At 40.1% G+C, this 16416-nt stretch overlaps 2 protein-coding genes across 2 annotated transcripts in view; one reads left to right on the top strand and one right to left on the bottom strand.

The window, feature by feature from the left end:
- Positions 1 to 3199: 3199 nt before the first annotated feature.
- The window catches only part of LOC131683655 (chaoptin), a 179286-nt gene continuing 166069 nt past the window's right edge, over positions 3200 to 16416 (bottom strand). Inside the window, exons 4-9 of the mRNA XM_058965820.1 lie at positions 5843 to 5917; positions 5104 to 5763; positions 4682 to 5040; positions 4509 to 4623; positions 3904 to 4457; positions 3200 to 3850 (exon numbers count right to left, since the gene is read on the bottom strand). Coding sequence (XP_058821803.1) covers positions 3547 to 3850; positions 3904 to 4457; positions 4509 to 4623; positions 4682 to 5040; positions 5104 to 5763; positions 5843 to 5917 — 2067 coding nt within the window. The 3' untranslated portion in view covers positions 3200 to 3546. The remainder of the gene's footprint in view (positions 3851 to 3903; positions 4458 to 4508; positions 4624 to 4681; positions 5041 to 5103; positions 5764 to 5842; positions 5918 to 16416) is intronic.
- LOC131683660 (probable rRNA-processing protein EBP2 homolog) lies at positions 6898 to 8116 on the top strand. Its single transcript, XM_058965834.1, has 2 exons — positions 6898 to 7085; positions 7144 to 8116. Exons 1-2 carry the CDS (start codon positions 7017 to 7019, stop codon positions 8053 to 8055), a joined length of 981 nt encoding a protein of 326 aa, XP_058821817.1. The 5' UTR covers positions 6898 to 7016; the 3' UTR covers positions 8056 to 8116.

Genomic DNA, 16416 nt, shown 5'->3' on the forward strand with positions numbered 1-16416 from the left:
ATACTGGGATCGACATTTTCGAAAGAAAAGTTACCCAACTGCCTCTCCAGTACAGTAGAGGATATTGTTGAAGGAACCCCGCACATATTGGCGCGCAGATGGCGCAATGGTTCATTTTTCTATCTGTTCGTGTACACAGAAAACTTGCATTACCTAGCAGTAGGTAATCTTAAATCTGTGCATCCTACTTCCTCCAAAGAAAACGAAAGAGAGGGAGTCCAAATTTATCCAAAAATAATGAAATATTCCCCAAAGCTTACGGGCAGATCACTCTACGAATGTATAACAAATTTGCATCAAATTGAAAAAATGCATTTAATTTCCATTTTTGCATCAGCTTTGCACTGCCCCGCAGAAAAGTTTGTTTAACAAACATCCTATGCTGATCCACTTTTTTCGATGTTTTGTTAAATGTAGGGCTGGTTTTTCTGCATGGTTTTGACGTCTTACACGCAACGCAAACAACATTGCACGACACGCAAAAACATTGCACGCAACGCAAAATACATTATGAATTTCTATTTTGATGGAAATAAATGCATTTAATTTCGCTGATTTTTAAAAATGCATCACAAGTGATCTGCCCCTACCCTCTAAGAACGGTTGGTTTCAAAATCGTCCAATGACGGACGTTCGTTGGACCAATTTGGACAACGTCCAAATAACCGTTCAACGAACGTCCATCGTTGGACCCGTGTTGAACGATTTTGAAACAATTTTTTGGACGTTTCAGTGGGTAGCCCAAAGCTGACTAAACTTCATCCCATTAATTTTAAGTAAAAAAAAATCATACCCTCTCCCTCCCAGTGAGCAAATTTTCTTACAGAGACCGCTCTGCTAGATTTCTGTAAGTCTTGGTTTGGCAGAAACTCTGCCAGTATCAATTTCGCTTTGCTCAACTTTTGCTAACTTTCTGCTTGCCACGCTGACCGGGCTTGTTTTTCGGCAGTGAAACAAGGACAGCAAATTAAAATTAGCTACTGCGGAACGAATGGCTGACAATTCCGTCGTCATCCGCTCCTATATTCATCGCGTACCAATACCGACACGACTTTACAGGCTGTTGTAAATATCGTGTCTAAAGTGAATGCTCTTTAACTTTTGCATTTGTCGCATTGCTTCAGTTCAGTCGAGCAGCTAGGTGTTCATGGAATACATAAACCGTTGTGTTTACTGTGACTGTGAACGTAACAAGAGTAGTGAAAGATTCTAAACAGCTTTCTTTAGTCGTTTCAGCAGCTGAGAGAAAAAAGTATTCATTAGAGGAAGTGCAAACTGCGAAGGAGCTGACGCTGTCATTCGGACTGAGCGGTACGCTTTCCGAAAGTACTTTCAATTACGAGTTATATGAATGCGGTTCCGAAGATACTGATAGGAGTCAACAATTGGAGTTTGATGCTGCCTCTGAAAATAAAGAAGGTTCTCAAACGTGAAAATCACTGCACTTGTACATCTACGGAGGAGCGAAAGCCTGTGGTCTGCATTCTTCAATCAACTGTGCTGATCGTGGCTGCGCATTAGATTAAGCTCTTCATGGGTATTTTTTCATTAGGGAGGATGTCGGGTGCAAGTAATTAGGTCGCTAATTTCGGATCAAGAGAAGCGCACTGTTGGCATACTGAAAGAAAAGAAACAGTTTTCCGTGTCGGTGCTCAGTATTAAATCGGTCATTCATAGAAGCATGATTACGTAGAGCTTCCTGATAGCCACGATATGGTTCTTCCACGACTTAAATGCTCGATAAGATAAATCAGCCGTAATCCAGAGTTGAAGCAAACTTTACACAAGCAAATCGAAAACTATCAACAAAAGGGTTGTGCCCATCGCGCTACGTTAGTTATCAAAAGCAGGAAAAAATACTTCTAATTTTCCTTGGGTTTGATTTTTCTACATAAAAATCCAGTTAATAAATTTTCTATTGCGACTTGAGCTATGTTCACATGTTAAAACTTCTTAAGGTATGTGTAAGGAACAACCTTTTATGATTTGTAGACATGTAGGGCCTATTAAATCAGAGTGTAAATGATCTTACCATGGAAACATAGTAAAAACACGATTTTTGATTGGAGATACCTCTAAATCACGTCCAAATTAAGTCATTTTTGATAGTTTTTAAATTCACGCCTAGAACAAATATTTGAGCTGACCCATGTATATTTTAAAACCTTTTCAAACCGTGGAGAGGTCTACTCTTGATGTCTGCGGAATTACAGAAAGTTGAACCTTATCCAACAGACACAGTGGCAAAGCTTTTCGGTCGAGATGGTGTTTTTTCGTAACAAGTCAATGCCGCTGGACAAGCAGATTTCTACTGGAAATAGTAGCAACATTTATTAGTTATGTTTAACCTTGGACGAAAACGGCATTCTTCCTGTTGACGGTAGGATCGGAGAAGCTCCAAACGTGACGAATGAGGCGAAGTTCCCAGTGATCCTCCCGAGTAAGAATCCGTTTACTGTTCTGCTACCCCCGAAGAACACTGTACCCCGGAAACCATCGTTAACAAGATGGGCCAGTGATGGTAGTACATTCCGATACTTGGGATAGCGGTAAAAAGACCAACAAATGCTTGTAAATAGTATCGAATATATAAAGCTTCACCAAAGGTTCCCAGAATAGTGCCGCTACCACACGATAAGATGGTATCCTTCGCGCGGCCGTTCACATTAGTTCCTTTAGGCTGCTAACAGGAGCAAGGAGAAATGATCAATGGTCAGTTCACGCGTTGAAGTCACTCACCACTATCTACAAAATCCTGCATCAAATGTATTCGTTAATTCATCTGCCGTCGACTGCCAAGGGGTCGCAAAACTGCTGTAAGAACAAATCGACTAGCTAGCTGTTACGTTCACCGGTATCGCTACGAAGTGGAAACTCCTCATATGAGCGGAGCACAGTAAAAGATGGCACGTTCCGTCAAAACTGCTGTGAAGATGACATACAATAACAACCGTAGGCTAGATGATGAAGTGGCTGGAGTGGCTTCATGGTGGAGGCTGAAACAATCGTGAGCAGTCGTCCGCTAACCTATAATTAAACTGCTTATTGGTTTCTTGGGTAGCTTAGTCCTGGCTATAAATTAGTATCGGATTCTGGTGAAACGAAGTCGAAACGTTAATTCCATAACAATTTAAGTTTTTCTTTAATCGAACATCGTAGTTGTGAGCAGGTGAGTAGACTACAAATAAAACAAGTGCAATTCTTTTTCACAAAATGTTTACTCCATAATGACTTGGCACATTGAATTCACAAGAACACGTGGAAACGATGGTCTTACAAGCTAAGCACTATAAAAATATTCTCAGTTAAACCAACAAATGATAGAGGAATGGGTAATGTAAAATCATAACAAAAACATAAAAAATAGCAACAAAATCAGAGCTCTCCGAGCTCCTCCAACTCAAGATCAAAATCACTTCCGTAGTCGCTGGTATCATTGACGTACGAACCGGCAGCCATTGTCCCATTGACCACATCCGGACCGCCATATAACCGTTCCAGATAGTCGTAAAATTCGCTGTACATCTTAAACAGGTACCGCATAAGTCACATCATTAACACCACGAACACGGCTACGAACGCTATCGCCGGTACGATTCCCAGCCGAGAAGCCGTACTGCCCCAACCGCATTCCAGATCTTTTTTCAGTACTTCTAGCAGACTTTCGTCCTTTTTGTTGCTGCAGGTCGTTTCGCGCAGATCGTCCGCTGATTCTTCGCAATCGTCGCTGCTGTGCGATACCGCCGGAGATAGGTGGTGTTTGAAATAGCTGTTGAAGCTACTGTTCTCGATCCAGGGTTGCGCAAGGCAAATGTATTGTCGTCGCTTTCGTTGCCAAAATTCTACCCATCTGAAAGGGAACGATGATAACCGATTGTGGTCGTTAGTTATGCTAATATTTACCCGATTTCACAATCGCAAGACAGTGCGTGTCCGGATATTTTCATATCTACAAGAAACACGTAATCCGGTAGATGCAAATAGTGTGCTGTGTTAGGATTCGGCATCGATTTCAGCAGCTTATTACTGTTTTCTAGATTGAGCGAAATATTTCTCACGTTTTTGCCCATATTTTTGAAAAAGTTGTTCGGCAAACTTGGCAGTGATGTGTTGAACAACGATAGATGTAAACTGGATGACCGAATTCCGCTGAGAACATTGTCTGCGAGGCTGTTGAAGCCGGATCCACTGAAGGTAATGCGTGTCAATTTGAAAGGAAGCTGTCCTTCCATTTCACGTCTCATGTCGCTTGCGGGTATTGTTAGTAATTGTGGTTTTTTCGGTGCTGTGGAACCCATGGAACCTGAACGGTCTGGCGGTGCTTTGGGTGCATCGATCCACAGTTCTCGTAAATTGTTGGAATTCTCGAGAATACGAGGTATGTTGAAGTTCTGTATATTTTGGTAAGTTGATATGCGGAGTGTTCTCAAGTAGCGTAGTTTGTACAAAAGGCCATTCTAAAATATAAACGATTATTTATTTCATACCTTGACACCAACTTTACCTACCTCGAAGATGACCAAATTTATGTTTGCGATATTAAGATGTTCCAAGGTTTCCGCAGTCCCGAGCAGGCTAGCATTAGTCAGCGTTGATATTGGGTTTCCAGCTAAGGATAGGGATCTAAAATCAAATAAAATTGTGTTAAATAGTACAATGTTGGGGTTCATGTCGGCAGTACCTCAGATTCGGCAGTGCATGTGTGATTAGCGGAACGTGGTAGAGATCGTTATCCGAGAGATCAAGCTCTCGCAGCGACGACATGTTAGCGGCCAGCTCTGGTGGAACTGATGGTAGATTGTTGTGCGAAACCTTCAGTATACGAAGAGACGGATTTGCCAGCTCGGGTACGGATTCAAGCGAAACGTTTGCCAAACGAAGTTCGATAAGGCTGTTTTCGAGCCCTAAGAACGCTTTGCCCATAAACTCCATTTCACTGTTATGCGAAAGATCGAGCAGTGATAGTCGGGGCACGGTAGCGAAAGTAGCATCTTCCAACCGAACCAGCCGGTTGTGCGATAGGTTTAACATGGAAAGTGACTAAAAAAGAGCATGCTTATGTATCGATGTTTAACTATTAAAAGGTTTAAAAGACTGTCTTACTCTGAATTTGTTGGACAAATCTACACTATGAATCGCTGTAATCTGATTATGACTCAAATCGAATTCGCATAGAGTCAGCGCTGCTAGGTTCGAAAGTGAAGTGATTGGTATTTTGCTAAACTGATTGTGAGATAAATTCAGATACTCCAATCCTTCTTCCAAAATGAGATTGTCCGGTAGGGACTTTAGATTGTTGCGTGCCATCTCCAGTATCCGAAGACTCCGAACGTTTCGAAACAGTTCCGATGGAATTTCTGATATCATATTATTGGACATTTTCAGGACTTGCAGTTTCTTCGTGTACCTGAATGTATCATAGTCAATCTCGCTAATAAGATTTCCATCCAAGTCCAGCCATTGTAAGTGTGGCATATTTCCAAGCAGCTCACGAGTTGTACTGTTCAGACGATTTTTAGCCAACGATAGTCTCATTAGAGATAGCTCCGTCGGTTTGAAGTAACCATCTACAATCTTCGTAATGTTGTTGCTAGACAGGTTCAACGATTTGATGTTTGTATGCGCAAAACCATGATCGCGAGCGTTGTTTGCTGCTGCCACGGGCAACGTTGAGAAATCGCTAATGTTTAGCTCCGGTAGCTCGCCGAGCGCTCTAATTCGATTATGGCTTACATCGATTTCCAACGATGCCAATGAACCGACCTAGAATGGAAATAGAGCAGTATGTCAGAATTTGATTTTTTTATTGTGTTTGAAATTGTAGCTTAGTTCATTGTCCAACCTGGTCGAAATATTCAAAGTCGAATGATTGCAGTGAATTGTACGCCAAATCGAGCTTCTCTAATCCCGGCAGGTTCTGAAATGGAAAGAAAAAGGCTTAGTATAATTGGAAGCAGCTACAGTATCTATGTAAGAACGATTGCAGAGTGACGAAAGAGTAAAATGATTTATAAGTCAATTATTTGGAGTCAATTTATTTAAATAGGTTGATTCTAGATGGGAAAATATACTGTATCTTAAGGATTCTATGCTATATTCCCTCTTTGTGGAGACAAAATTTAGGTAAAAACTGTTTTTCTCAACTAAGGAGAAAATTTTCTTTTCGAGTTAAGGGCACAAAAGCTGTAACTAAATTTATTAGAGAACTTGCTCGACTTCGTCTCATCAGAACCTGACACTATCTTTTTGGCAGGAGGACAGGAAAGGATCTCTGATTCAGCCGATGAGAATTAATCCAAATACACAAATGGTATTTTCGTTTTGGGAGCTAGCGTCAATCCGGCGCTAGTTTAATCCTGTCACTAAGTTAGTGTCGGATTCTGAGGAAACATCGAAGTCGAAATGCCACTTATGGAATTTTAATAGACAATCCGTAAGATAAATTAGTTATTCAAATCCAAATTTTCAAATAAAACTATCAAACGCTATAATTTCATGGACAAAAAAGAATCGAATGTAACTTTCGAAAAATGTGATGTTATTTATATTTAAAATATCGATCATTTATTTTAGTCCGCATATTCCTCTTGTTCGTTTGAATACATTAGTTAGTGCGTCGTCTGTCACTGCTCTTCAACGCATTGGCATCGCTCAAACACGAGTATTATAATACTATCAGCCCATAAGCTGAATAATTAATAAAATGATGCCAAACTCATTAATGAAATAAATAAAGGGTCATCTACCTTACAATCCTTATACATTACATGCAGCACCGTTTTTTTGTTAAAAAGCACTGCGCGTCATGCCGTCTGCGCGAAACCTTACAAATGCTTTGAATTGCGCCCGAATGAATAGGGCTGTGCGGCATCATATTCATTACTCGTTGACATTTCGTTCGGCTCGGCAGCAGCGAAAATTAAAAGCAACGACTGCACGTGTTTACTGTGTTTACCTGGATCAAAATAGTTATTTCAGCTGATAATCAGCGATTTTCCCAATAATACAGTTACCAAATGGCAAAGTTCGATTCCCGGGGTGATGACTCCGACTCCAGTTACGTATCATACGATGAAGATGAGGAAGTAAGTACATTTTTCCTAACATCAGTTCAAAAAGTAAAAATTGCACTCCCTCCTGTAGCTGCGAGAAGCGTTGGCCAAAGGACTACTCAAACCGGGCCTGAACGTAATAGAAAAGGAAAGCAGAGAACCCGTCAATAATTCAGCCAAGTTAAAAGCTGCCCTGGAATCGATCATCCTCAAAGCACCATGGGTCGAACGGATGGATTTAGTCAACGATTTAGCTCCCCTAACGCCAGAGCTTGCAATTCAAATCGAAAAACACGAACAGAAACGCGAGAATCAATTCAAAGGCAACAAAAAAATCCCCTACGTGGCACCGAGTGTGGACCCGGTACTGAACGATTTCAAGCGAGAAATCCTCTTCCACCGTCAGGCACAAGCTGCCGTCATCGAAGGTATCAAACGGCTGCACGATCTTGGCATTAGCACTAAACGACCGGATGACTATTTTGCTGAAATGGCCAAAACGGACGAGCATATGCAACGCGTCCGGAAAGTGCTGCTGGATAAGCAGGAAGGTGTCGCGAAATCCGAGCGGGTGCGACAACTTCGCGAGCAGCGTCGTATCGGGAAGTTGATACAGCGTCAAGCTACCGAGAAGCGTGATGAGGACCGGCGCAAAATGTTGAGTGACATTAAGAAATTCCGCAAGGGTAAGCTGTCCAATTTGGACTTTTTGGATGATGATGATGAAGCTGCTGCAGGAGCGAAAAAGAAAAAGACACCGGGTAGGGGTGCTCCAGCTAAGAAACAGGTTAATGCCAAGCGAAAGGCGAAGAATGCTAAATTTGGGTTTGGCGGTCGGAAGAAGGGATCGAAGAGAAATACCAAGGAGTCGTTTATTGGAGATAGCCGCAAGAAAAAGAATGGACCGGGTCGTGGTAAAAAGGGAGGTGGTAATGGTGGTGCTGGAGGAAAAATGCGCCTTGGTAAGAGCAGACGAGCACAGGCGAAAAATAAGCGGAACTGAGCAAAAGCTAGTTTTTTCTATTATGTTTAATAAGATTAATAAAATATGCGTCTACAACAAATTCAGCCGTCTGCTCGATAATCCAGTAATATCCCTAATTCAATAGGTTAGCAAAACTAGTGATGTAATTCGATCAAATTGAAGGACTACGTGTCCAGAATTGTAAAATTATCTACCTTGTTCGTTCATTTTTCAGAGGTTTCGGATGGTTGTAAATGTAATGGTTTCGGATGGTTGTTGTGAGATTTCAATTTAAATTAAACAATTCATTTTTAGAAACCTGTCTCGTTTTACCTCTTCTTCTTCTTCATCTATTTAAACCAACTGCTGTCAGTTTGTACAAGAGCCAGTCGGATCGACTACCTATATGCCCCGTTTTACCTCAAAAATAGATCTTAATTATTCAAAATCTACCGACCAGAAGTTTCCACAATTGAAATAATTCACTGTCATCAGCACCATCTGTTGAGAAATAGCAGGTATTCTTTCGAACTGTGATAAAATGACTAAATTATGCCTGTATTCAGGCGCAATTCAGCTAAATCCGCCTATGGAAATTATTCTGCCCGACCCCCGCTCGAATGTGCCCTCGATTTTCTTATCGAGGAACCCAAAAAATTGTTCCAAAATCGTTTAACACGGGTCCAACTTTTGGACGATTTTGAAACCAATCGCGCCTAGATGGTTCCAGTCCAACAGTAAAAAATCCCTCTTAGAACGGTTGGTTTCAAACGTTTCAAAATCGTCCAATGAAGAACGTTGGACCCGTGTTGAACGATTTTGAAACAATTTTTTGGACGTCTCAGTGGGCCTGCCTGTGAATTAATGGGGTGGATGGCAGCACTCTGACAGAATGTACGCAGATATACAGCAACCTTTTCTAGCAGAATATGTTATTACCGGGTTTTCCTGTCGGATTCCCGCCAGGCACGCACCAAAGGGACCGGTTTTTTTTCTTGCATTTTATTTTTAAATTTAAAATATGGAAACACATCAAACAATTACCCGGTCAGCGTGGCAAGCAGAAAGTTAGCAAACGTTGAGCAAAGCGAAATTGATGCTGGCAGAGTTTCTGCGAGCATTTGGCGCGATTTGTGCGAGAATTCTGGCAACGAATTCGCTCAAATGCAACAACCGTTTCTGACAGAAGCGGTTAAACCAACCGATGCTGCTCACTTTTATCCAGAATCGAGCCAGAAATGTACGGTCAAGATCTCTGCACGCTTCCTGCCACATTTTTGTCAGATGTTTTACTCGATTCGTGCTAAATTCTACCAGGTAGGAATTGCCAGGATCTTTGCACAGTTTATGTCCGAGTTATGCCAGGGTTTTGTTCGGTTCCTGTCAAAATTTGCCAGAAAACGCGAGTGAAACCGAGTTCGCCCTAGCTCAACTAACCCGACAGGATACACGCAGAAATCTGACAGGGCTGCCAAACCAAGACTTACAGAAATCTAGCAGAGCGGTCTCTGCCAGAAAATTTGCTCACTGGGATAGTGTTACGATCATTTTCTTTTAAGCGCGTATTTGGAAAAAATGAGCATCCCTCATTATGTAGGTGTGTGTTTATAGAATCATTTTAACATCTGCTCTTTAGTTATAAAAAATGCTCTTCAAGCAAGAAGAGTAACCTATTTTTCTCGAGTTTTACGAAAATCCGAACTACTCGCACCAGAAGTTAGCTAGATCGTTCATAGTGTCCGTGTCAATTGTTACCAATGTAACACAAGTGATCCAGGAATGCTTGTTGATCGGAAAAAGGATTGGGCAGAAGTCGAAAACCGGAAGCTGCAACGGCGACAAAAAGCGGACCCTCCAAGATGTCACAAACAAGGTGAGAATTTCGTGGAGTTCTTTGTGAAATATCTGGTTTGGCATTTTCTGTACCTGTGCCTTGAAGGAGGACATCTTATTGTAAGTGGGACGGTCAATCAGAAACGTCATTTTGTGGCCGTCATTTAAATACTTTCAATGAAACGCATCAAATAACAAACTTTGATCCTAGTTACTATCTTGGAAGTCCATAAATAAATACATCATTTCCCGGAAAACTATTTCCCGGAATATCGTTTCCCGGAATGTATCATTTCCAGGAAAAACCATTTCGCGGAATACCATTTCCAAGAAAATAAAAAAATCGTACCTCACCGACCAAACTTATTTTTAGAAGACCTGCTATGAGGCTGTGTTCTAGGAGATTTTACCTACTTTAGAACATGAAAAGTTGTTTGAAAATATTTTCAAATTTTTTATGATCTTGAGTGGTTATTGTGGGAAAAAACAAGATAGCGACAAGATTGCAAAACTGTCATTTTAAAGATTTAATATTTTCGATTCCGCGATGTTAGAAAAATTAATTTAAATTGATCATATGAACAGCGTACGACTTTTGGTTTTGTCCCAAAAGAAATTTGGGAGGATTTTTAAAAAAATCGAGTGGGAAATAAAAAGCACCCAAATGGATAGAATGTCAATTGGGATTTTCGATTGATTGACACCGGTGTAGTGGATTGCACTGGTTTTTCACTTTATAGCAGAAGTGTCAATGGAGCATACCCAGTTTTCTGCACTTCTGCTATAAAGTGCAAAAACGGTGCACTCCACTACACCGGTGTCAATCAATTGAAAACCCCAAATGAATGAAATGGGTACCAAAATAGAAACAAATACTTTCCAATTTTCCCACCGCAGGTAGTGAAGGGGTGAATAAATTACATAAATTCATGATCGTCTAATTCCTGACTAACAGGCCCTGTTTTGTCTCATATTTGCTCTAAATTTTGCGGATTCAGTTGAAATGGTATATTTTCAATTCTTTTACTATTTGGGATCGATTTCTTCGCGTGGTAAACTTTGGTGAAAAGCATAATACACCTAGGGTTGCCACCCCTCCGGGTTTGACCCGGAGACTCCGGTTTTCGGGAGCGATCTACGGGTCTCCGGGTTTTACATCAATTTCTCCGGGTTTGGTGGGAAGAAGCATAGGCTCAATTTTTTTTTGGAATTAATTGATTCTTTACAAAATATTTAAAAAGTCTAAATAAACTAATACTCTGGTTCAGATTTATTTTCCCCTACTAACCCTTCGTTTCAAGGTGGCGAAGAATTCACCAAATATTGCTAATTTCTTTCACAAAGCAATGAAAATGAAAAACAAATAAAATTTACTACAAATTAACCTTCCGGAAGTCGCGCTAGTGTACGCTGCTCTGAAAATCTAGCGAAATCGTCTTAGGGGACCAGCGGCTGCTCGTTCGGTAAGCCATATGCGCGACGGAAAGTAATATTTCGCTATGTGCTACAATTGAAATGTTACATTCCACTAAGTCGCTCAAAATGGTGTAAAAAAGTTATTTTACTGCAATTTTACCAAATCATTTCACTCTTAGTGGTGCTTATCGCCAGCTGCACTAAGGTCTGCAAGATTTGTTCTAATCCAACTGACTAGGTCAACATCAAACGAGTTCTTGCGGTGTTGTTGCTACTCCAGCAGCGATCCTTAACTGGGCTAGGGAGGTGAGTTTTGCCCCTTTGCTGCGAAATTAAAATTTGTTGGTGACGAATAACCGACACCACATAGTGTGATGTCGCAGCTCTGCCTCCTTTGCTCTCCTTCTTCTGTTAGTTGTGGAGGAGAGCAATGCTCGTTCGACCTCCACAGTGAGAGTAGCTGGTACTTTTGTATTCTTGGCACTTAGTCAGGTAAGTGATATACTACACCACATTAAACCGATAAAACCGTCCTCAAGCGTGAAAAATTTACAGTTTTACTTTAACGTGGTAATAAAAAGCGATTAAAGTGCTCTAAAATGCCTAGCAATCGCTTTGATTCCAATTTCTGTCTCGTTCCACTCAAAATCCACCCCCCCCCCCCCCCCTCCAGATCAGTGAAAATCTCCGGGTTAAAGCCTCTCCAGAGGTGGCAACCCTAAATACACCACTGTAGAATTTTTAAGATTTAGAATTTTTGTTATTGAAATAAAATGAATTAACAGAAAATGAAAGGCGAACAGAATACCTCATTGTATATATTATTAATTCTGTCCTATCGTTTTTAGGTAAACTCCAAGCGTACTAAAACTTCAAATGCGTTTTTTTTTCAAATTCACTTCAAACCACGAGATTTGAAATATTCACAGCATATTCTAAATTATATTCTCCAGCGACGTACGAAGGATTTTAGTCAATAAATGATGTCTGTATCGATTTTCTTGACCATTTTCAACAAATTTAAGACTAAGAGAAACAAAAGCAATGAAATTCAAAGATATTTTCAGCGCTTCGCATAAAATTAAAATAGCGAAAAAAAATCTTACGTAAGTCACTTATCGTTCTAAGGAATCGAAAACAAACTTTAGTTTTTGACACTAGGTCAAACATTACAGGAGATAGTGTTAATTCGTAACGATCAATTTAGAACGCCTCGACATGCGGACATTTGAAATTGAAAAGGCAGTGTTTTCCACAACGTTGGCAACATTTTTATGATAACCAATCACAGTACTCTAAAATGCTCTGAATACGTTGATTGATTTTCATGAAGATTAGATAAAAGGTAATGAAAAAATATAAACATTTCCTAAAATTTAGTCATGAATATTCCTGGAACCTTTGAAATTTTATAGATTGTGAATGTCTACCTTCTTATAAATATGCATTCTTTTTTGGAATTTTGTGTAGAATGTTATTTTAATCTATATTAAGTTTCTCTGAAAATTCTCTAGGACTTTCATTGATTTTTATTCTCACTAATATTTGTTTGCACTAACAGTGCGTTGAAAATGCCCTCAGTTATTTTAAATTTCACTTCGTATTAAAAATTTCTATGTGAATTAGCCTTCTTTGGAACAATAACAAATCAATGGAAATAATTTTAGAATTTCATTGATTCAAATACAATAAATACAATGAAATGGATTTGCCTTCTTTAAAATTTTCGTAGCATATTTTGAAATCCTATTAATTGTAAATTAAATTACGACCTTCTTTGATATCGCCTTCTTTTTAGCATAAGCTATTTTCTGGACCTTCGATTGATTGATAACGATTTCAAATAAAATTACATATGCATGAGAATTAGTTTTTCAAATTTATTAATATGATCAGCGAGCAAAGACAAGCTGTGAAGAGAACCAAACAAATATTTGAGTAGCAACATAGTTTTAAATGCAAATGTTCTCAAAGTACTTCAGATTTCAATAGTATAACGAATTGCCGAGAAAAAGTACGTTCCGGGAAATGGTATTCCGGAAAATGGTACATTCCGGGAAACGATATTCCGGGAAATGGGACATTCCGGTAAATGATATTCCGGAAAATGGTTTTCCGGGAAACGACACACAATCCATAAATAATCATTGCTTAACTTCAAAAGAATATCAAGACAAATGTTTCAAAAATTAAAACTCGAAAGAACATGCTCAAAAGAAGGGAAACTTTTATAAAATGTATTCAATAATCAGTACCAACAGTGTAACATTACACTTCAAAAAATCCCAACAAGAGTAAACTATTTGTTACAATATCGCTTGACGTAAGACATTATAAGGTAGTTGTCCAGGTCATTTAACATAACTTTGCATAAGTATGAAAATACTTTGGAAAGTAGGCCTCATGTTTGTGCAAAATGAGCAACCAGCAGATCCCCGTTTTCTTTCGGTCCGGTTCGGTCGTTTAGTGGTGCAGTAGGAAGGCCTGGATCGGAATTTGTGGTCAAACAAGTGTTATCAGCTTTAGGTAACGGCGTGTGGAGTGAAGAAATCGGCCGAAAATTTCCCCCAGCGGAAAAGCATGTTTTCTCCGGAGGAAAAAGAAAAGCGCTGCGTGTAGAATAGGCAGCTCCCTTTTGAGGTGGAAGATTGGTGATGTGGTGCAAAGCTGACATAGAAATCCGCGCATGATAACCTTCTGTGGAGTGGAAAACTCGTCATTTGGCCCGGTCGAGTTACATTCGCACATAACTGCCACTATGAGAAGAACCGGTTCGAGAAAAGGAATGAGAAGAAGGGTGTAGGAGATTGCCTCGGGAGAAAGATCGGTCGTGTTTTTCTTAGCTTTTTGTGCGTGTATACGGCCGGAATTGCGTGAATCGGTTTTCGGGTTTTACGGTGCAAGTTTGTAGTGATCCTGTCGAGTAAAGAGCGAGGCAAATGGAAGGGAAAAGTCGGCACTTTCCCATACAATTTGGCAGAACCAATTAAATGCACCTTGCTAACTTCAGCCAACCGCATGAGTACCACCGGGTCGACTAGCAGGAAAAGAAGACAAAACAACGTCGCAGGGCACAACGGAGAGGAAACTCTCAAGCAATTCCCGGGATCGTATGATGACGACGGCTAACGTCATTCAGGTGAGTGTACCTCTTTTTACCTCCTTCTTAAGAACCATTTTAGATTGGGGCAATTTTAGGACTAGATTTGGGGACAGCCTACATTCATTTTACGTTGGCGGTTACGTACGGAACGTTTCCAATACAAAAGAAGACTAAATACTCTAGAAACCCACTAAACCCTTTGTAGAATTAAGCATACATTTCGATTTTAATACAGATTTAAAGAAAACTCGAAGGAATGAATCAACCCCTATGTTTGAGTAAACAGGGCAGACAAGGTGATCAAAACTTTGCGTGCAAGAGTTATTTCACATACAGATTCAAAGAACTGCTCATGTTTGAAAGAAGAAATCAATCACTAAGTTCGAGTGATTTGGGTATACGAATGAATAATAGGCTTGCTTGCGAGGGGCCGCCGCTTCCGACGGCCCATGTTCAGCAGCTTTACTCCGCATAAGTTCCTTAACTTAGGCAATGCGCAAAGTTTTTGCTTTTGTAAATTTTAAAATCCACCAATTAGCGCAACGCATACCACTGTTTTATGCTGTTCTTCCTAGGAAGGGGGAACCGCCGCTTCCTATGCTTGTTTCCAAATGGATCTCGAAAACACACCTGTACTTAAGTCTGAAATTTGTCTGACATGTAATTTTCTGGATAAGATGATAGATTTTCATCAAGATTTTTCCAAATTCAAAGCAATATGGGTTCTTTCCCCACCTTACAAAAAATTTCTGTGAAAGGGTTAAAGTTGAGGAATGAACTTCTGGGCATTGATTCATTCTGGGAAATGCTTTTCTGGGAAAGAGTACATTCTGGAATATTTTTTTCTAGGAATTGCTTTCGAGGGAATGGTTTTCTAGAGAACATTTTTTTTTCTGGGTAAAAAAGTTTCTAGGGATTGGTTTTCGGGGGAAAGGCATATAGATTTATTCAGGCGCGTTGGCGTTGAAAGTAGAATTTAGAGGAAAACATCATTTACACGGCGAACACACAAAGCACATCTTCAGCATTCAACTTGTGTAAAAATCCCTAACGGTTTCCAAGGTAGTTGGGATATCTAGACCAGGTGCGCTGCTGTCGTCATGTTTTTTTGTGGCTGACTTCGACTGAATTGACAGCGGTTATTTCTCTACCCAGTCAAACTAGTCCGGAACCGGTTCGGACTTCTGAGTGGATCCAGTATGAATTCCAGCTCAAATGCATCAACCGATATAGTCGGAATCGGTTGTTTTCTTTGAGCTAGATTCCATACTGAATCCATTCAGGATTTGGAACCGGTTCCCGAATGGATTTGACGGATAGTTGGGATAAGTAGATGTGGCGGCGCTAGTGTTTATCGTATATTAATTCAAATGTTTACACAAGTTTTTTAAATATTTTTATTCGATCATAGATGTCTGTTCTCTGTGTGTAGATCGTAAATGTTATTACAGGGTCCGGCACTCGAAGTGTATCCAACTTCAAACCGTTCGCGCAGCTATTGCACTGGCATCAGCTGTCTATAAATTGGCTGAATGAGAGTTCGGAGTATGCGTTTTGCCAAAAGTAAACGCAAAAAAAGTGATCAGCGATGGACTTCAAACGTAATTTAGTGTGATTTTTATATTTAGCGGAAAAATCACAACCGATTGTTCGTGAGCTCAAACACCTTAATGCGAATATCGCACTAGATCATTAAATGAGGGAAAAAATTCTCCTTTTATTTCATTAACCGATAGAGCTCATCTTTCTAAATGTAACAATATATATTTCCAACCTTTAATACTTCGGAATGATTTTGATTTGATTTTCTAGAAAAATGTAAACATGTCCTCGTTTGACACTATCGATCTTCCTTGACAGTGAATCTATCCACATCCCGGTCAAGCCATTCGGAATTTGCTTCGGTATGGATTCCAAATCAAATGCAACAACCGATTCTGAGTCGGAATCGGTTGTGGCATTTGATTTGGAATCCATAATGACTCCATTCAGAAATCCGAACCGGCTCCGGAATGAGTTTAACTGGGATGGGTTAGTACTTTTGACAG

The sequence above is a fragment of the Topomyia yanbarensis genome, chromosome 1 (genome assembly GCF_030247195.1).
Source record: "Topomyia yanbarensis strain Yona2022 chromosome 1, ASM3024719v1, whole genome shotgun sequence".
NCBI lineage: Eukaryota > Metazoa > Arthropoda > Insecta > Diptera > Culicidae > Topomyia > Topomyia yanbarensis.

Bases quoted from the DNA above. Each gene is read 5' to 3' on its own strand.
- LOC131683660 (XM_058965834.1), top strand. From the start codon at position 7,017: ATGGCAAAGTTCGATTCCCGGGGTGATGACTCCGACTCCAGTTACGTA. The intron at 7,086-7,143 runs GTAAGTACATTT...TCCCTCCTGTAG, and splicing joins CATACGATGAAGATGAGGAA to CTGCGAGAAGCGTTGGCCAA.